Source organism: Papio anubis, chromosome 1 (genome assembly GCF_008728515.1).
Source record: "Papio anubis isolate 15944 chromosome 1, Panubis1.0, whole genome shotgun sequence".
In the NCBI taxonomy this organism is placed as follows: Eukaryota; Metazoa; Chordata; class Mammalia; order Primates; family Cercopithecidae; genus Papio; species Papio anubis.
The window spans coordinates 90033922-90056270 of record NC_044976.1 but is presented as its reverse complement, the minus strand read 5'-3'; the positions used below and the strand labels follow the sequence as shown (position 1 = coordinate 90056270).

The 22349-nt window shown below is 36.8% G+C and overlaps 1 protein-coding gene across 15 annotated transcripts in view; it reads left to right on the top strand.

Annotated features, from left to right (window-relative positions):
• The first annotated feature begins 1331 nt into the window (after positions 1 to 1331).
• Positions 1332 to 22349, top strand: part of LOC100998091 (probable ATP-dependent DNA helicase HFM1) — a 137639-nt gene continuing 116621 nt past the window's right edge. For 8 of the 15 annotated variants that reach the window (XR_004176174.1, XR_004176176.1, XM_031650685.1 and 5 more), the window contains exons 1-6: positions 1332 to 1395; positions 5099 to 5196; positions 9767 to 9879; positions 11779 to 12088; positions 19553 to 19812; positions 20159 to 20206. Coding sequence is in view for 11 of the 15 variants with exons in the window: in XM_031650685.1 (XP_031506545.1) it covers positions 5126 to 5196; positions 9767 to 9879; positions 11779 to 12088; positions 19553 to 19812; positions 20159 to 20206 (802 nt within the window). In the remaining 4 variants the exon portion in view is untranslated. Of the gene's footprint in view, positions 1396 to 1415; positions 1581 to 5098; positions 5197 to 9766; positions 9880 to 11778; positions 12089 to 19552; positions 19813 to 20158; positions 20207 to 22349 lie in introns of those variants that run through there. The other 7 variants (XM_031650680.1, XM_031650688.1, XM_031650689.1 and 4 more) reach the window with 7 other exon arrangements.

The following is a 22349-nucleotide window of genomic DNA, read 5'->3' as shown; positions in this document are numbered from 1 at the left end:
AGAGACTTAAATGTTAGACCTAATACCATAAAAATCCTAGAGGAAAACCTAGGTAGTACTCTCTGGTCTCTTAAAAGGGCACTAATCCTACTCATGAGGGCTCTACCCTTGTGAGTTAATTACCTCACAAAAGTCCCACCTCCAAATACCATCACATCGGGGGGTTAGAATTCAACGTATGAATTTCAACACACTGGGGGGTTCACTATAGCAAATGCACGGTTTTGTTATTTTCCTCTATGCAGCCTATAGAAAGTAACTTTCCTCTCCAGTATTTTTGAGAGGAATGATAATTCAACCTTTCTATTAAGAATAGTTTACGCAGTCAAAATGTTATTTTCTCCAAGACACAAAGACTTGATATTTTATCAGTATCCAAATAACTGGCCTATCCAACTACTGGAATAATTTTACATCTCAGCGAAGGTGCAAGAAATTAATATTCATGAGCATTTACTGTGTGGTAGGACTATTGCAAATATTATTTTATTTAACCCTTGCAGCAGTATCTAGGAGTTAGAGCTTATTAGTATCATTGAAGATGAAGAATTAAGACTTAAAGGTTGGGTCTTTTCCAAGGTCATACAGCTAATTAACAGTAGAGCTGCAAGGAAAAAAGAGAACAGGAATAGGGCAGTCAGACAGCAGTAGGTTGGCCCTAGATGTCACAGGTGGGGGTTTCCAAAGGAAGGATAAATGTCTCTGCAAGAAAAGCATCATTGATTTGTTGCTATTTTATCATCTACAAAACATTCCCTGCCAAATCTTCAGACGACAATTCTAAAGAAACTTAAAAGGATAACTTATAGTTTGTTCATGTTTAAAGTCGAAGAACACATTATTGCCGTGTTTTTATAAACTCATGTTGACTAAACATATTTAAAGATCATTGTGTTTTAGAACATTTATTTCTGAAATTTAACTTTATTTCTGAATCAAGTTCCTCAGTAATACGGACCTCATGAGTGCCATTATTATATTTTATAAATAATATAGGTAAAACACTTTTCAGGTACGGAGAGACTGGAAGTCCCAGAGCTAAGGTCTGGCTAATTTTTATGAGAAAGGCAGGTTTGGGTGTGTTTGTGTAGTTGTTGTACCCTTAGGGAAAGGGTACCACTTAGTAGACCCTTAGAACCCAGGATTAGGAGCTGTATTTAACGAGAATAGACACAGTAACCTGCAAGAGATATATTCAAAACAGTTACAAACTTTTGGAGAAAAAAAGGTAGGAAGGGAGACGTTGGGGGCTCGGGCGATCCATTGCTTGGAGATCGGCTTAGCCAGGCTCGGGGCGGGAGGGTCCTCCGAGGGGCTGATGAATCGGCGCTCGACTGGCCTAGGAGCTGCCCGCAGGCAGTCCTGTGAGGACTGGGCCGGACGCCCGCGGAAAAGGTGGGGAGCGGGGCCCGACGCCCGCGGGGAAGTGGGGACCCTGCCGAGCCGTCCGGGCAGCGGTCGATCTCTAGAGCCATCTGCCGGGCAGGCAGCGGACGGGCGCGGCGAGTTGTTGGTCACCAGCCGACTCCAGGCCGCGGGCCGGCGCCAGGAGCCTCAGCCGCGTTTCCAGTCAGAAAGCGGTAAGGCTTGAGGCCCGCTCGCGCGCAGGACTGGCCCAGTTCCCCGCGGGGTGGGACTGACTGTGCTTCCGGCCCGTCCCTAGAGTCGGCTGATTGGTGTCTTGTGTTCTGGTGTGTGGCGCCCCCTGAGCGAGCTCTGAGGGGACGTACCCACCTGTCTGAGCCGCCAGTTTCACAGCGGTGGTAGGAAGCGGGAAACTGGGGGTGGAGTGACGCGCCCCTGTGTCTCGTTCTTGCGCCACTCTCCAGGCCCTAAGGCCTCTGCCTTGAATTTAGGATAGTCTCCTTAGGAAATCCACAGAGCTGTTACTTTGCTGTAGGTGCTGATTCGGTTCCCGGCCGGACCCTTCCAGCCCTGTTGGTGCCTGGGGAGAGGGGGTGACATCTGGGGCTCCGTCAATTGTATGGTCCTTTCCCAGGCCGAGCCTCGGAGTAATTTGTTCCCGTTGATTTTTCCTTCTTTGTCAAATTCTCTGCAGTTATTTGTGACGGTCGGTTATTCCTGTAAATGTTGGTCCCAACTTCTTCCGTAACTCACAAACATTTCTAGCAAATCAATAATTTGTATCTGCGTTTCTGTACGTTTAAAATAAGGAGTATATTTCTGAGTAAAAATAGTAAGAAATAAGTAATAGGCCCGCAATTTTATACAATGTTTATACAATATACTATACACTAATTGTATGCAATACAATAGTTTTATACGATAATTGTATACAATGCAATAATTGTATACAATGCAATAATTTTATACAATAATTGTATACAATAATTTTATACAATAAGTAAAATTACAGAAGACAAAATGGTGAATTGTTAATATAACTAGAGATTAATTGTATCTAGTTGTATTAATATTTAAGTAGAGATTGTCATTAATATAATTAGAGAAGGTGCAGGTCTGCACTGCTAATTATATAGTCTCAAAAAGTATTTTAACAATGATTATAGCAGAGCAGACACTTAAAACTACCTGGGATATTGTTTATTGTGTTTGGCAATCTAATTTTGTGCCACCTGCTGAAACTAAAACTTTAATAATGAATAATGGGAACTTAGAAAATCTGAATCTAAACCTAGAACTTTAATTAATTTAAAATAGCATCCCCTCACATCAAACTGATACTAAACTGTAGCAAGGTCCCTTTTAGGACCTGTGTTTGTTTTTTTAAAAAAGATTTATTTACATAATGAAAGTGCTAAATTCATCATCTTTTAGAACCTTCATGATTTTATTTACATAAATCCTGAATTAGAAAAAAATTTGACATTTTTCAGATTGGTCAAATTTTAAGTTTCTAAGTTAACAGAAAATTATTTTTATTTAACATTATTTTTATAAACTGGTTATTGCTAATGCATTTATTCCACAATAAATTTGTATGGACCATTTACTGTGTGCCAGGCACTATTCTGTTATTGGAACACATTAGTGAGCAAAAAGTCCATGCCTGCTCTAAAGGAAGAAACATAATAAACAACTAAGCATATACTATAATGTTAGTTATCAATTCATGCTATGAAGAAAAATAATGCAGGATGAGAGGATGCAGTTTTAGATACGGGGTGTTTTTTTCCATAGCAGTGTATAAGAACTAAAATATGTACACGATATTTTTATTCTGAACCCAAAACAAGTTATATTCTTGTATGCTAGAACTAGAAATCAAAAATTCTTTTGAAAATATATGCTGTTTGTATAGGAGGTTTTTGTTAGTTTTTTGCAACACTTTTCTTCCCAAATGTTTTAAATTTGTAGTTTTGTTGTCTATTTGTAGTTGCTTTGGGAAGAAAGTATTCAAGTGTGTAAATGTTAGCCTTAAGATTTTCGACTTAAATTCTGAGGTAGCAAAGCCATATGAAAGTGGCCTGGTGAGGTTTATTTTAGAAAAAGTTTCTTTTGTTTGAACGTAGTTTTCCTAAAACTAGAAAGGAAACATTTTATTTGTTACTTTTTGGGCACTATAAAAACGTGATTAACATTTTCATTTATACTTTTTCAGATAATTGTTTTCAAGTTCTGAAATTGTTTACTTAAAGCTGTTAAAGACTTCGCATATTTCTGAATGACTCCCTCTACCTCCTGCCCTATTATCCTAGGCTTCTATTTTGCTTATAAATTGTTTTAGACATTTGTAGAACCACACTAATTTGTTTCATTTTTACACTTGTTTTTGTTGGTAACTGATTAATAGATAGAGAAAAATGAAGAGGGCAATTATATTAAACAGATGGAAGGGGGAAGAACCCAATAACGAAAACAGCGAAAACCCCCACGATATTCTCTATCAGTAAGAACAGCCCTAAAGTATGTATATAGGTTTAGTTCTCATACAGCAGCATTTGTCAAGCAGTGTATGTGGAAACATTCTCCCTTCCCCACATCACTCCCACTTGTATCTCATCCCCACATCAAGGAGGATTCAAAATTGGAGAGACATAATCTGACTTGGTAATGCGTATTTCTCCACTAGATGGCATTAATACAATTTCTTCGATTGTAGTTTCTGTCTTGAGGACAAATTTACAATGTATTAACTAAAACAGAAGAAACAGAAATGTGATTTATGTTTTGCAATTCATCTGATTTTATGGTTTGTCATATAGAATGTTCTTTGATGTTTAAGAATTTAGAAAAAAATGGGATATGCAGGGAAAAATAATTCTAATGGGAGCTATGTATGTATCTAGAGACTAGTTTTTTTTTTTTTTTAATCACATTTGCATCTTTGTTCAGCCCCAGATTTTTGTTATGTTCCAAGGTGGCCATTGCTGAATGTTTTTATCCTTTGTGTTTAGATAATATCGCTGAGTGCAAAAATTATCTTTTAAAAAAGAATGTAAACATATGTAGTATATGCATTATGTAATATGATTGTAAATATGCATATGTATGTTAAACTTATAATTTTTTAATTTTGAAAAAGTTCAAACATATGAAAAAATATTATAATGAACCCCATGTACCTATTACATAGCTTTTGCTGTGATCAACTCATTGTCAATATTATTTCAATAATCCTTCATCTCTCCCCTTTATTTTGAAGCAAATCCCTGCATATGTACATAGTATATTGTTAGAGGTGCACACATTCACAATAAAATGTGCTGTCCTAACTCAAAAATAAAGGTGTGAACAAAATATTAAGAGCCCAAGAAGCCTGATTAATTCTGCCTTGAGGACGAAGACAAATTCAGAAAAGCCTTTGAAGAAGAAATGACATTTGACCTATACCTTGAAGGATGGGAGGAATTTGCCAGTTGGAGAATGGAAGAAAACACGTTCCAAGCATTGGAGCACTATGAAGAGAAGGGAGCAAGTTTGAATCCATGAATGAGTGGAAAACAGAGAATAATGTATTTGAATGTTGAAGTGCTTCGAAGGAAGCTGCAGATGATGAAGCTGGAAGGATAGTCTTTGGTTATATTTTACAGGAGACTGTGGAAAATTAGTGATTATAGTTTATACAGAAATATTTTTCTACATCTTTATAAACTACTTTTTCCATATTTTGTAGATTTATGACAAAGTCCAGTTTTCAACAATGCTGAAATCAAATGATTGCTTGTTTTCTTTGGATAATTTGTTTTTTGAAAAACCAGATGAAGTTGAAAAGTAAGTCTCCCTTAAAGATTGATAACACAGTGTATTACTTTAGGGTTTTTTGAATGTGGGTGAGTTTTAGTTTTCTCTCTGGTAAATATACAAATAAAATGAGGAATCAACAGAACGATATTTCAGTTACATATTTGGTAAACATGGAATTCTCTTACCAGTAGTATAGGGGAGTAACTGAAGTTTAACATCTTAAATGTTATGATTTAAAAAATAGAATAGATTTGGGCCTGGAGTAGTGGCTCATGCCTGTAATCCCAGCACTTTGGGAAGCTGAGGCGGGTGGATCACCTGAAGTCAGGAGTTCGAGACAAGCGTAGCCAACATGGTGAAACCCTGTCTCTACTAAAAGTACCAAAAAAGTAGCCGTGCCTGGTGGCGTATGCCTCTAATTCCAGCTACTTGGGAGGCTGAGACATGAGAATCGCTTGAAGCCAGAGGCAGAGGTTGGAGTGAGCCAAGATGGTGCCACTGCACTCCAGCCTAAGCAACAGAGTGAAACTCAAGAATCGATTATTGCCTATTTGGTTGCATTTATTTGCATTTCTGGTTTGTTCGAATTATTTTTGTCCAAGCTAAAAATGAGAAATAATGCTCAAAGAGTAGCTCAGGACAAGGAATGACATCACCATTTGGAAACAATGAACAGTATGCCAAAGGCAAAGTATGATAGGCACATTAAGTGCTGGCAGGAAGTAGGGGTGGGAATAAAGATGTGAGACCAAAGAAAACAAGACTGGAGAGTAGGTAGTATGTTAAATACTGGCTTTTATGGATTTTCATGTGCATTGTTCAATTTTGAATTTTCTATGTATTTTTAGTGTATTGTACTATCCTATTTTAGTGAGGTAGATTTATTGCCTCATTATTTTACTTGTTCATTCAAATATTGATTGAAAGTTGAAAGGGTTATAAAAAGGATGAAACAGACTTTTACTTACAAAATACTTAAAATCTAGTTGAGATTAAACACACAAATGGAAAGGCATTAATAAATAATATGACCATGTAAATAACCATCTATACTGGGACACTTTTGAGAGTGAAAGAGCACATCCAACTGGGGCGACATGTGTTAATCAGGACTGGCCAATGCAAATTTTGTAACATGGTTGTTTTTCTGAAAATATAGTCAAAAATATGTGCGAAGCAAATGAGAAGCATATGTTCATGCAATGAAATTTCAGACTTGGAAGGAAGGTTGTCTTGCTCTACACAGTCAGGTCAGGCTTTTTGGGTAGTAGGGGGAAACTGTAGGAGGCTTTGAAGGATTTGATAATTCCTATAGGAAGAGAAGAACTGGGCATTTGAAGGCAGAGTGTTAGAGCAAGAGAAAAATAATGGAGATAGGACAATTCATGTACTTGTAAGGGATAACGTGTAGAGAAGTTGCCTGGAATAGACGATTCATGAAGGAGAAACATTGGAACGGACATAAAGTTAGAAATTCTAAGTTGAGGTTAGATGGTGATGTGTGTTAAGTGCTGGAATAAGGATTTTGGATATAGTTCACTGTGGGTTAAAGGCTGTGGAATTAAATCAACAAATATTTATTGAAATTATGTAAAGGACTTTGCTAAGTACTGCTGATGTAAATGGACATAAAAATAAAACTCAGGTGTTTATAATCTAGAGGGAGTATCAAATATCTGTCAAAGCTATCCATCTACTTATCTGCCTGTTTCTTGCTATTATCTATCTGTACATTCACACACCTCAAGGCAGACTATATACATATTATAGATTCCTTCTATAAGAAGAAGGGAGGAGAAAATCTTTAGGAACCTAGGGAGATTTGTTGGAAAAGGTAGGATTTGAGCCAGCCTTTGAATATAAGCTCTACTGCCTAGAATAATACCTGGCACATAGTACTCGATAAATAATTACTGAATGGATTAATGAATGCATAAAATAGTGGAACTTCTGTAGGTAGATGTCTGAGGGGGACAGGGCACAGGGGCAAGCTGAGTAAATATCTTTGAATGAAGGTGAGGAGTAACCAGGTACGGTGGCTCACACCTGTAATCTCAGCACTTTGGGAGTTTGAGGTGGGCAGATCACTTGAGTCCAGGAGTTTGAGACTAGCCTGGCCAACATGGTGAAACACCGTCTCTACTAAAAATACAAAAATTAGCCGGACATGTTGGTATATGCCTGTAATCCCAGCTACTGGGGAGGCTGAGGCATGAGAATCACTTGAACCCAGGAGGTGGAGGTTGCAGTGATCTGAGATCTCACCACTGCACTCCAACCTGGGCGGCAGAGTGAGACTCTTGTCTCAGAAGGAAAAAAAAAGTTGAGAGATGGAATGCATTATCTATTTGTTATACAACAGGGAGTTCAGTTTAGTTTGGACTATAAAGTATGTGTAGGAGGGTTAAAACTGTAAGGTAGTCTAAGGCTACTAGGAAGTTTGGCAATCTTTGAAAGCCACTGAAGGATTTTGAATGGAGTAATGAAAGCAATTCGAAATGAATGTGGTAGGAACTTGTAAAATATATTAGAAAGCGTGGAGGCAGTGAGGGCAGTTAAGACAAGTTAATAAGAGCCTTGATTATTTTAATGACCATGGAAACACAAAGGAAATGATGAATTTAAGAAGCATTACAAGGAATATACAGTAAGACCTAGTATGTATCTAGATCTACTTAGTAAAAAAGATACTGTGGTTTGGATTCTGGGTGACTGGGATGATGATGTCACCTCTGGAAAAAAGATTGGGAAATTATAAGGAAGATTTGATTTTATTAAGAGGCAGAATAGCAGAGCTATTATTCCTCTTTCTTGGATTTTCTGAAATAGTCCTTGTGTAGAAAAGAGTTAACATAGCAGCCTAAACTGCTGTTCTTGAAAAGGCCTGCTTGCAAGGTTGGCTTTGGCTAGCGTCTGAGAACTTAGATTTCAGGAAGATCCCCTCCATAACTGACAACAGTGGCTTGCTGTGTGTTAACTGTTTATACAAATAATATGGTTTATGTGAACACCTGCTTTTTTTCTGAGATTCTGGAATTTAGGTGTGTGCCAGACAGGGGATGCTTATGCTAATGTTAGTTAGCCCCCAGTAAAAACCTGGGCACTGAGTCCTTGAAGAGCTTCCCTTCTTTGGCAACATTTCACGGGTATTGTCCTAAGTCATTACTGAGATAATTAAGTGCCTCCCGCAGAGTCTGCTGGGAGAAGACTCTTAAAAGCTCATGCCTGGTTTTTCTGGAGTTTGTCCTGGTAGCCATGAGTAGGACTGTATGCTGAGTCTTATGAGTCATTTTAGGGAATTACTGAACTGGGGTGATCTTGGGGACCCTCTGACATAGTCCTAAATTTTAAAAGATCTGGCCTGTTATTAAACAGTCTGTCAGACGTTGCCAGATAATGCGTTGTAGATTTTTTACTTGGAAAATATGGTCAGAGTAGCTATGTGCTAGGTGCTCTGAGAGACAGAAAAGTAAAAGACTGAGTCTCTCACTTTAGAGAGCGTAACATCCTAAATGACTAGATCGTAAAATCTTTGGGACTTAGTATAGACAAAATATATGATGCTCTTCTCAACTTTATTTCCTGTCACCCAACACTTATCTTTTTGTCCTAATGAAGAACAAGTCAACTTTGATGGGAAAGGAACCTTTAAAGCAGTATCAGTTAACACAATCACAGTTGAAAGATGAGGAGGGGTAGTTAATGATGCCAAAAGGGTGGTAAAAATATCAATTACTATAGGTTATAAAGAGATTGTCAGTTTCAAATGATTTCTTGGCTTTTTCTGTAGTTTGTAGATGGTTCTGGACTAAAAATATTTAGGTTAGGACATTAATTTGTAATAATGTTATAGGAATACTCTACAACGGTCCCCAACCTTTTTGGCACCAGGGACTGAATTTGCAGACAGTTTTTCCACAGATGGTTTCAGGATGAAACTGTTCCACCTCAGATCATCAGGCATTAGATTCTCATAAGGAGCATGCAACCTAGAGCCCTCTCATGTGCAGTTCACAATGGGGCTCGCACTCCTGTGAGAATCTAATGCTGTTGCTGATCTGACAGGAGTCAGAGCTCAGGCAGTAATGCTCACTTGCCTGCTGCTCACCTCCTGCTGTGCAGCCAGGTTCCTAACAGGCCAGTATCAGTCTGCAGCCCAGGCATTGGGGATCCCAGCTCTGGAATATCAGTAATGGTGTCATTTACACATTGATGACCCATGATTAGTTGTGAGATATGTCAAGTAATTCGTTACTTGTAATAGTTAAAATACTAAAGTTTGAGAATGATTTACTACTTTGTTTTTATATTGGAGCAGATTTAAGATTCCTGTTACTTGCATTTGAATTGGAGAAAAGGATATAGAGTTATTGCCATTATTTAGGTAGCATATCTCACACAGCGGTTTCATTAATCCTATGATACATAAGGGTAAAAGGTTGAGAACACTGCTATGTAGGGATAAATCAAAGTGCTGACAGAAAGTTAATTTGTAGGATGTTTAAGAGTCTATAATTGAGTAATGTTTAATAAATACATAGCTTATCATGTTATATCTTTATTAACATATGTACTCACATTTTTATATTTTATATAGCCATCCAGATAATGAAAAGTCATTGGATTGGTTTCTCCCTCCTGCTCCATTGATTTCAGAAATTCCAGATACTCAGGAGTTAGAGGAAGAATTAGAAAGTCATAAACTGTTAGGTAAATTATCACATATTTGTTTTGAAGCCAAACCCATACAGTTCATGGCAATATTTATTTTAAAGCCCTGATTTGATTATTACACATTGTGTATGCATATATCAGAATATTGCATATGCCCCCAAAATATGTATGGTCATCATATTGGGTATTGATTTCAGAAATTTCAGCTATTCAGGAGTTAGAGGAAGAATTAGAAAGTCTTGGTGGCCGAGGTGGGCAGATCACGAGGTCAGGAGTTTGAGAGCAGCCTAGCCAATATGGTGAAACCCCGTCTCTACTAAAAGTACAAAAAAAAAAAAAAAAACCTAGCTGGGCATGGTGGTGTGTGCCTATAGTCCCAGCTACTCAGAAGGCTGAAGCAGGAGAATGGCTTGAACCCAGGAGGCGAAGGTTGCAGTGAGCTGAGTTTGTGCCACTGCAGTCTATCCTGGGCAATAGAGGGAGACTCCGTCTCAAAAAAAAAAAAAAAAAAGAAAGTAATAAACTGTTGGGTAAATTATCACTTATTTGTTGTGAAGCCAAACCCATACAGTTCATGGCAATATTTTTTTTAAAACTCTGATTTGATCATTACACATTGTGTGTGCATGTATCAAAATATCAGTTATCCCCCCAAATATGTGTACTTATTATGCAAACAATGAAAATGTCTTTATTTTAATGAAATAAAATGAAAATCGGATCCTTCTTTTATTAAAAAGAGTGCTCACCAAGCTGGTGAGCTACAGGTCCCAGCTACTTAGGAAACTGTGAATAGCCACTGCACCCCAGCCTGGGCAACATAGTGAGACCCTATCTCTAAATAAATAAATAAACAGATCCCCCTTATCTCTAAATACATACATACCCCCAAAAACAAAATAGTGCCCACCAAATCTTAAAATTTAAAACATTTTTCTTCTCTATGCATGTAATACACATACATATGCATACATAAATGCACACAATACACTATTACACACACATTTTGATTTTTGTTTTATGAATGTTTTTTCTGTGACTATTAAAACTCCTATCACTGCTGTTCAGTTTGCCTTGCCTTTTACTAAAGGTAAGATCGCCTGATAACCAGATCCCAGAAATATTGAGTGAAAAAAGGGAGATGCAGAAGGTTAAATATAGTGTGATACCATTTTTAGAAAGCTCAAAAACAAGCACATTCAAACAATGTATGTGACATAATGTAATATTACTAAAATTTTAATTTTTAAATTGGGTTGTATGTTCATGCACATACATTTTATTATTAAGCTTCATAATTTACGTATATGTTATATATATACTTACATCAAATAATATATAGCATAGAGTACAATGTAGATACATAGATGCTAAAGCAAATTTAAGTTCTAGTAAGACGTCCAAATTCCCCCTAAACTTCCCTAAAAATTCTTGTAAAGCCTCTAAAGAAACCTTTAAAATTCTGTCACTCTGATGAAAACATTCCTTTATTTTGATTTTAGAAGCAAGATTACAAACTTAAAAGCATTAGATACATTAATAATGAATTGTGTTTGGTAACATTGTATATAATTGGTCATTGTATTTCTGTGTGTAAATCATTTATATAAATTGTAAATCTTCATAATTGTATAATTTGTTATGGGTCAGAAAGAAATTAAACCTATTTTATAATGCAGGTGCCATATAAACTTCCAATTTAATTCAGTAATTCCATATTAATTTCTGAGTGTCTTTTAATGATGTAATATACCATAAGTGTAACAATCACCTGTATTTTAAAACTGTATATGGTATCACAGATTATCTTATTATTAGTGCTTTGCTTTTGGCTTTCATATTTAACTTGGAATTTTTATTAAAGTTTTTCATCATCATTTTGAAAGTTTTCTTTAATGGAGAACGTGTAATAATTAATATATTCCTTTTTTGTAGGTCAGGAAAAGAGGCCAAAAATGTTAACATCAAATTTAAAGATAACTAATGAAGGCACGAATTATATTTCACCAACACAAAAATTCCAATTTGCCTTTCCTTCTGATAAATATGAACAGGATGATTTAAATTTAGAAGGGGTAGGTAAAAATGACTTATCACATGTTGCTGGCAAGCTGACATATGGTTCTGAGAAGTATAAAAATCACATTGGCACTGAGATAGCACCTGAGAAGAGTGTTCCTGATGATACAAAATTAGTTAATTTTGCAGAAGATAAAGGAGAGAACACATCAGTGTTCCGGAAAAGGTAATTATTATAATTAAATGAAATAATATTCTGTGAATAAATTTGAATATTTGTACGTCTAAAAGTATTAAATATGGTAGAATGTGAATGAGAAAAACAGCAAAATTCTATCTCCTAAATAATTCCTTACTTTCTGCATTCCTGGTGTCATAGTCCTTGTCCTACACATAAAAATAACCATAATTGTAATATTTAACTGTCTACTACAAATGGTACCACAGCAGTCCAGGTGGGACACAGGAATCTTCATTTTGAACAAATTTTCTAGATGATTATTATGCACACAAAAGTTTGAGACCCATTTTCCTAATGCCTGGGGTTTTAAACAGAGGAGTGAAATTAGATTTTCTTTTCTTTAAGGGTTCATTTTGACCCCAGTATGGAGCATAAATTATAATAGAAGGGAGTTAAAATAAATTGTGAAGGTCTACTAGAAAGATTGTCTTATTAGTCTAGATGGGAGAAAATGGTAGCCAGACCTAGGACAGTGGTATCAGGAATGGAGACAATCCAGAATTATTTAGGAGATACAATCCCACAGGACTTAAGTGATTATTGGATATGAGATCTGACTCCTAGGTTTTCAGTTTGAGCCAGAATGATGAAGATTGGTAGTGCCTTTTTTTGATTTAAAGAACTATAAAGTTAGAACAGGTTCGGAGGAAGGTGATGAGTACAGATATGGCCATGTTGATTTTAGATATTTATAAATAGTCCAGATATTCAATTGGGTATATGGATTCAAGATACAGAAGAAGTTTAGTTGATTGTTTTTGTTTTCTCTGACATAGGAGATGTGGTTATCTGTGGAGTTTGAGGGGAAAAGTGAGAGTACTGAGCAAGAATGAGAAGAGTGGAATAAATTATGGAGAATGGGAAAGCAGTCTAATTAGAATAATGGTAGGATTGATGGACACTGTAAAGGGTCCAGCTAAGGTTGATCTCTATAATGTTTGTAATAACAGCTTTATTACAATATAATTCACATACCATAAATTCACCTTTTTGAAGTGTAGAATTATTTTCTATTTTTTTCATTCTTATGTATTTACCCACATTGGTTTTTATAATACATAGTTTTGCAACCATCACTATTAACTAATTTTAAAACATTTTCATCTCCTGCAAAATAAATTCCTTACTAATTAACAGTTACTCTTCATTCCTCCCTTTCCACAGCACCTGGTGACCACTAATGTACTTTCTGTCTCTATCATCTCTATGGATTTACCTATTCTAAACATTTCATATAAGTGGAATTATACAAAATATGGCCATTTGTGCCTGGCCTCCTTCACTTAACATAACTTTTTTTTTTTGGAGGTGAATATTTTTCTTTTCTTTATTTTACTTTGAGTTCTAGGGTACATGTGCACAATGTGCAGGTTTGTTACATATGCCCAGGTTGGTGTGCTGCACCCATTAACTCGTCATTTACATTAGGTATATCTCCTAATGCTATCCCTCCCCCAGCCCCCACCCCATGACAAATCCTGGTGTGTGATGTTCCCCACCCTGTGTCGAAGTGTTCTCATTTTTTAATTCCTACCTATGAGTGAGAACATGCGGCGTTTGGTTTTCTGTCCTTATGACAGTTGGCTCAGAATGATGGTTTCCAGCTTCATCCATGTCCCTGCAAAGGATATGAACTCATCCTTTTTTATGGCTGCATAATATTCTATGGTGTATATGTGCCACATTTTCTTAATTCAGTCTATCATTGATGGACATTTGGGTTGGTTCCAAGTCTTTGCTATTGCGAATAGTGCCACAATAAACATACGTGTGCATGTGTCTTTATAGTAGCATGATTTATAATCCTTTGGGTATATACCCAGTAATGGGATTGCTGGGTCAAATGATATTTTTAGTTCTAGATCCTTGAGGAATCACCACACTGTCTTCCACAATGGTTGAACTAGTTTACACTCCCAACAACAGTGTAAAAGTGTTCCTATTTCTCCACATCCTCTCCAGCACCTGTTGTTTCCTGATTTTTTGATGATTGCCATTCTAACTGGTGTGAGATGGTACCTCATTGTGGTTTTGATTTGCATTTCACTGATGGCGAGTGATGATGAGCATTTTTTCATGTGTCTGTTGGCTGCATAAATGTCTTCTTTTGAGAAGAGTCTGTTCATATCCTTCACCTACTTTTTAATGGGGTCATTTGATTTTTTCTTGTAAATTTGTTTAAGTTATTTGTAGCTTCTGGATATTAGCCCTTTGTCAGATGGGTAGATTGCAAAATTTTTCTCCCATTGGTTGCCTGTTCACTCTGCTGGTAGTTTCTTTTGCTGTGCAGAAGCTCTTTAGTTTAATTAGATCCCATTTGTTTATTTTGGCTTTTGTTGCCATTGCTTTTGGCGTTTTAGTCATGAAGTCCTTGCCCATGCCTATGTCCTGAATGGTATTGCCTAGATTTTCTTCTAGGGTTTTCATAGTTTTAGTCAAACATTTAAGTCTTTAATCCATCTTGAATTAATTTTTGTACAAGGGGTAAGGAAGGGATCCAGTTTCAGTTTTCTACATATGGCTAGTCAGGTTTCCCAGCACCATTTGTTAAATAGGGAATCATTTCCCTATTTCTTGTTTTTGTCAGGTTTGTCAAAGATCAGATGGTTGTAGATGTGTGGTATTACTTCTGAGGGCTGTTTTGTTCCATTGGTCTATATGTCTGTTTTGATACCAGTACCATGCTGTTTTGGTTACTGTAGCCTTGTAGTATAGTTTGAAGTCAGGTAGTGTGATGCCTCCAGCTTTGTTCTTTTTGGTTAGGATTGTCTTGGCAGTGCAGGCTCTTTTTTGGTTCCATATGAACTTTAAAGTAGTTTTTTCCAATTTTGTGAAGAAAGTCGTTGGTAGCTTGATGGGAATGGCATTGAATCTATAAATTACTTTGGGCAGTATGGCCATTTTCACAATATTGATTCTACCTATCCATGAGCATGGAATGTTCTTCCATTTGTTTGTGTCCTCTTTTATTTCATTGAGCAGTGGTTTGTAGTTCTCCTTGAAGAGGTCCTTCACATCCCTTTAAGTTGAATTCCTAGGTATTTTATTCTATTTGAAGCAACTGTGAATGGGAGTTCACTCATGATTTGGCTCTCTGTTTGTCTGTTATTGGTGTATAGGAATGCTTGTGATTTTTGCACGTTGATTTTGTATCCTGAGACTTTGCTGAAGTTGCTTACCAGCTTAAGGAGATTTTGGGCTGAAAGGATGGGGTTTTCTAAATATACAATCATATCATCTGCAAACAGGGACAATTTGACTTCCTCTTTTCCTAACTGAATACCCTTGATTTCTTTCTCTTGCCTGATTGTCCTGGCCAGAACTTCCAACAGTATGTTGAATAGGAGTGGTGAGAGAGAGCATCCCTATCTTGTGCCAGTTTTCAAAGGGAATGCTTCCATTTTTTGCCCATCAGTATGATATTGGCTGTGGGTTTGTCATAAATAGCTGTTTTTATTTTGAGATATGTCCCATCAATTCCTAGTTTATTGAGAGTTTGTAGCATGAAGGGCTGCATTTAACATTTTTAAGGTTCATGCATGTTGTGTTATGTATTAGTCTTTCTTTCCCTCCCTCCTCCCTTCCTTCTTTCGTTCCTCCCTCCCTCCCTTCTTTCCTTCCTTCCTTCCTCTTTTTTTTTTTGTTTTGGAGTCTCGCTCTGTCACCCAGTCTGGAGTGCAGTAGTGCAATCTTGGTTTGCTGCAGCCTTTGCCTCCCAGGTCCAGGCAATTCTCCTGCCTCAGCCTCCCGAGTAGCTAGAGCTACAGGTGTGCACCACCATGCCTGGCTAATTTTTGTATTTTTAGTAGAGATAGGTTTTCACCATGTTGGCCAGGATGGTCTTCATCTCCTGACCGCATGATCTGCCCTCCTCGGCCTCCCAGTGTTGGGATTACAGGCGTAAGCCAGCATGCTCAGCCAGTATTTCATTTTTTTTTAATGGCCAAATGATAGTCCATTAAATGGATATACCACATTTTGTTTATTCACTTATCAGTTGATGGACATTTGGGTTGTTTTAACTTTTTGTCTATTGTGAATAATATTGCTATGAAAATGCACGCAAGTTTTTGTGTGAATGTGTGTTTGCAGTTCTTTGGATGTAAACTCAGAAGTAGAATTGCTGGGTCATATGGTAACTTTATATTTAGCTTTTCTGAGGAACTGCCAAATTGTTTTCCAAAGTGGCTGCATCACTTTACAGTCCCATTCAGCAATATTTGAGGGTTCCAGTTTCTCCACATTCTGGCCAGCACTTGTTGTTGTCTGTCTTTTGTATTATAGCCATCCTACTGGGTGTGTGAAGAGGTATCTCATTGTGGTGTTGATGTGCATTTTTGTAATGACTAATTGTCTTAGTTATTTTGGTCTGCTATAACGAAATACTATAGATTGGGTGGTGTAAATAACAAACATTTGTTTACACGATTCTGGAGGCCAAAAGTCAGAAATCAGAGTGCCAGCATGGTTGAGTTATTGATGAGGACCCTCTTCCTAGTTATTTTCTCCCATGGTTTTTCTTTGGTGTGTGTATAAACAGAGAGAGCTCATGTTTCATCCTCTTTTTATAAGGGCATTAATTCCATCATGGGGAGGTACTGTCATGACCTCGTCTAAACCCAGTTACCTTCTAAAGGCCCCACCTCCAAATACCATAACATTGGGAGGCTGAGGCGGGCAGATCACAAGGTCAGGAGTTCGAGACCAGCCTGACCAACATTGTAAAACCCCGTCTCTACTAAAAATACAAAAATTAGCCAGGCGTGGTGGTGGGTGCCTGTAATCCCAGCTACTCAAGAGGCTGAGGAAGGAGAATTGCTTGAATCCGGGAGGCAGAGGTTGCTGTGAGCCGAGATCATGCCACTGCACTGTAGCCTGGGTGACAGAGTAAGACTCCATCTCAAAACAACAACAACAACAACAAGAACAACAACAACAAAAATCATTGGGGATTAGGGCCTCAACAAATAAATTTGGAGGGAGGGACATTAATATCCAGTCTATAGCAATAATGTTAAGAATCTTTTGATGTGATTATCAGCCATTTGTATGTCTTCTTTGGAGTAATGTCTTATTCAGGTCCTTTGTCCATATTTTAATTGGGCTATTTGTCTTTTAATTGTTGAGTTTTAAGAGTTCTTTATTCTCAATCAAAGTCTCTTATCATCTGTATGATTTGCACATATTTCCCCCTATTCTGTGGGTTTTCAGTTTTTTGATGGTGTTCTTTGCAGCACAAATTTTAAATTTTGATAGAGTCCAGTTTATCTAATTTTTCTTTTATGTGTATGCTTTTGTTTTGATGTAATACTTATTTGGTGTTACTTTGGTTGCTTATGTTTTTGGTGTCATATCTAAGAAACTATTGCCTGATTCAAGGTCATGAAGATTTACTCAAGTTTTCTTCTAAGGGTTTCAGAGTTTTTAGCTCTTACATTTATGTCTGTGATCTGTCATTTAATATTTTAAATGTTTGTGTGAAGTAGGAGTCCATCTTCATTCTTCTTGCATGTAGATATTCAGTTGTTCTAGCCTCATTTGTTGAAAAGACTGTTCTTTCCCTACTGAATGTTATGGCACTGTCATTGGAAATCAGCTGACCATAAATGTAAAGACTGGGTGTTGACTGACACCAACTGATTCTCTGACACCAACTTGGCATCTAAGCAAGTTGACACTTAACTCCTGGAATTAGCATCAGACCCCACAGGTTGGAGGCTCAGTTCTGTAAGACTGACCCCACTTTGAATTCCAGCTGAAAATGAGATTCCCAGGCTACCCACATTTCTGTCTGGCCAACTACAAATTTGAGGCTTCCATGACCCCATATTGGGTTTAATAATTTGCTGGAATGACTCAGAGACCTAAGGGAAACACTTTACTTACATTTACCAGCTTACTGTAAAGGGTACAACTCCAGGTGAAAGATATACATATGGCAAAATATGAGGGAGGGAGTACAGGGTTCCCATAACTTCTCTGAGCATGCCACTCTGTCAGCAGCTTGATGTGTTCACCATTCCAGAAGCTCTCAGAACCCTGTTGTTTAGGCAAGTTTTAATGGAGGTTCCATTTCATAGACAAGATTGATGAAATCACTGGCCGTTGCTAATTAAACTTGATCTTCAGCCCTGAATGAATAAGTCGTCTCCATTACTTATTCTGTAAGATATGAGTGTTTTATCAGGAACCTTAATGGTTACTTCATCCCTTAGGGATATTGTGAACAAGTTACTTTGATAGATTGTCTTTTGATCAAATATAATACAGTACAGTCATAAAGATAAAGTGTTTCCTTGTTTTTAGAACTTTGCATAGAAGTAGTTCTTACACTGAAGTGGTTATTAGATATAGAGTTTGGGATGATTTAATCTGCTGATATACTTAGTTTACATCTTTTCCTTTTTTGGGGGGTACACAGTGCTGATTTGATTGGCTAGGAAAACTGTCTTATCTGGTAGCTTCTGTGGCGTGAAATGCAGTTGCTGACAACTTTTAATTCATAACAAGTCTGTTAATTTATTCCTATAAATTTAATATGTTAATATAATTGAGTAGCTTGAATCACTTCAGTTACATTTAACTATTAGGTGTTACAAAATTTACTATTTACTGTGACTATATCTGGTGACTTTTTCTCTCTCTTAAGCACTTTACTGACTTTAAATGGAATATTAGTTATCTGTTGTTGTGTAATAAAATTATCCCAAAATTTAGTAGTTTAAAACAACAGTAAACATTATTATCTCTCACATTTTCTACAGGTTAGGAATTTAGGAACAACTTAGCTAGTAGTCTGGCTTAGGCTCTCTTGTGAGAATGCATAAAGATATTGGGGGCCTCTCACAAGAAGGCCACAATCAAAATGTTAGACATGCTGCAGTCATCTGAAAGCTTGACAGGAGTTATCAGGTCTCCAAGGTGGCTTGCTGTCCTTGACTGAAGAGTCAGTGCTGGTTGTTGACAGGAGACCTCAGTACCTGTCCACCTGGCCTCTTCATAGGGTTGCTTGAGTGCTCTCTTTGTATTGTGACTAGCTCTCCACAGAGTGAGAGATCTAAGAGACCATGGGGAAAGGGGCAATGTCTTTTATTACCTAGCCTTGTAAGTCAAACATTTGCACTTCCGCAGTACTCTGCTAGTTAGACAGGCCAGTCCTGATTCCGTGATTCAATTTGTAGGAGATTGCAAAGGTGTGAGGAGCAGGCAAGGATCTTTGGGGCCATTTTTGGAGGCTGACTACCACAAATGGATTTCTCTGAGTTTTAGGAAAGTAGACATACTTCGGTGATAAACTTAGCAAGTTATATTTTAGGAGAATGTTTAGCTTTTTTGTTTGAGTAAACCATCATCTATGAATGTTTTTAAAGGGGCCAATTTTATGCTAGTTTTTCATATTCCAAGGAAGTGTTACAAGTGAGAAAATATGTGGGTCTTTTTTTCTTGCAGATTATTTAAAATATCTGACAATATACATAGGAGTGCTTATTCCAATGACAGTGAATTGGACTCTCACATTGGCTCAGTGAAAATTGTACAAACAGAAATGAACAAAGGGAAATCAAGGAACTATAGCAGTAGTAAGCAGAAATTTCAATATTCTGCAAATGTGTTTACAGCAAATAATGCTTTTTCTGCTTCTGAAATCATAGAAGGCATGTTCAAAGCACCATCTTTTCCAGTTGCTTTCCAGCCTCATGATATTCAAGGTAATTTCTTGCTTTTTCAGTTCATTTTATGAGTACAGACTAATCTGCATTTCTCAGCATAGGGGAAAATGTAAAAATATAGTAAATGTGAGTAGATTATCTCTCTGTGCAATTACTGCAGTTTTTTTATTATGTTGCATTATTTTCTAAGCTGGGCTGTGTGTTAAAATATTTTATCCGGTGTGCTAAAAATATTTTTAACTTTGCTCTCAATAAAAAGTTGTGTTAGTTTTATTGAAACAGTTTTTATGGAAAGGATAAAAATATTCATTTCAGGTCGTAGCTGCTGACCATTAAAATTTTTTAAATATTTATATAAATATGTAGGTTTTTTTTTTTTTCCCAGAGGTAACAGAAAATTGTTTAGGTTCCTTGAAGGCTGTCACAGAAATTCGTATCCTTTAAGTTATTTACAATAGCTGCTTTGTATTTATTAAATCATAATTTTAAAATATTTTGTTTAATTGTGTTTCTGTTTATTTATTTTGATTGATGGAGAAAAAGACGGAAAAGTTAATCTTTTTGGTGATGCAAGAGGTACATGTGGCCGGGTGCGGTGGTTCACCCCTGTAATTCCAGCACTTTGGGAGGCCGACACAGGCAGATCACGAGGTCAGGAGTTTGAGACCAGCCTGACCAACATGGTGAAACCACATCTCTACTAAAAATATAAAAAATTAGCTGGGCATGGTGGTGTGCACCTGTAATCCCAGCTACTCAGGAGGCTGAGGCAGGAGAATCTCTTGAACCCGGGAGGTGGAGGTTGCAGTGAGCCAAGATTGTGCCATTGCATTCCAGCCTGGCAAAAGAGTAAGACTCCATCTCAAAAAAAAAAAAAAAAAGAAAAAAAAGTATGTGTGCGATAGTGCTACTCAAGGTGTGATTGCAGACTGGTTTCAATTTGTGAACTGTTTGTTATCAGTTTATGACAAGTTAAGTACAGAAGTCAGATTTGTATTATTGGCAGAACTCTGAGCATATTTACTTACAAATAGGTACAGATAATTTCTCATCTTTTGAGAAAGAGCAGCCAAATTGGGTTGAACTGGGCAGGGGAAATGGATGAGAATGGGACGTTGTGTGGATTAGGGACATTTCTACAGATCAGTGTTTTTGAAAATCTAATGTGAAGTTTATACATAGAATCCAAGTTTCAAGTCTGAACATTTCCAGTGTAAATATTTTGAGTACGTTTTTGTGTTCTGGAGGTAACATTTTCTTTGCTTCTTTAATACCCTGTTTATGCCTATAATAGTGCACTTCTTCTGTTTTAATTCACCAGCAGTTTATGTGACCGTTTCCTCATGATCTATGAACTCTTTGAAGGCAAGGATCATGACTTAACTTACTTACCTGCCTACTTCCAAATACATTGAAAGGCAGATAAAGTAAGGCAGGTAAAGTAAGCAAATTGTTCTGGCAAAAGTATAGACATAAGCAAGGGTGAAGATAAAAAAGTATGAAATATGTTTGGAAAGAATAAGCTTTCCAGTTTGGCTGAAGGGAAAGATATGATTAAAGAAGTAATAAGAAATATTAGATAGTTATCTTAGGATCATATCATATAATGTTATGAATACCAAGGTCAAAGGTTTATTTTATTTTATTTTATTTTTGTTTCTTATTTTTTCCCCCAACTTTGTTGAGGTATAATTGACAAATAAAAATGGTATATATTTAAGGAGTACGACATGATTTTTTTAATATATAAACATTGCAAAAATAATTACCACAATCAGGCTAATTAATGTATCTATCGCCTTTCACAGTTATTTCTTTTTTATGGTGAAAATACTTACAATCTCTGTAATAAGGAGAAACCATGTAATATTTTTGAACATGTGAAATATCATCATTAAAACTATGTTTTAGGAATATATAGTTAGTGACTTATTGCTTGGCAATGTTCTAGCATCCACAAAAGTTATGGTCTAGTTGACAAAATGAAAAATGAATTCCGGATATTGCATAGCTGTGCTAGAGAAATGTAGCAACAATAACTAATCTTGGGTACTCCAGGGATCATCTGAGATAATTCTGAAGTATGGTTAGAAAATATTTGCCTGACTTCTCATGAAAAGTCATCTCCAATGCAGATAGCTGATTTGAGTAAAAATGAGGCAGAGGGATCAATAAGAGGGTTATACATGTTGATATAGTAACTATAAACAGAGCCAGTGTTTAGCACTTTATTAGCATGGTGTCTCAATGCTGCCACACTTCTTTGGTGATCAAAATAGGATGGAAACATAGGAAATATATTAGCAGTAACCTGTTAAAGATGTTTAATTATCTGTACAATGGCTGATTCTCCTTATCCCTTACTGTAAAGTCTTTCCATATGACACTGGCTTTTTTTTTTTTTTTTTTTTTAATTTATTTATTATTATTATACTTTAAGTTGTAGGGTACATGTGCATAACGTGCAGGTTAGTTACATATGTATACTTGTGCCATGTTAGTCTGCTGCACCCATCAACTCGTCATTTACATCAGGTATAACTCCCAATGCAATCCCTCCCCCCTCCCCCCTCCCC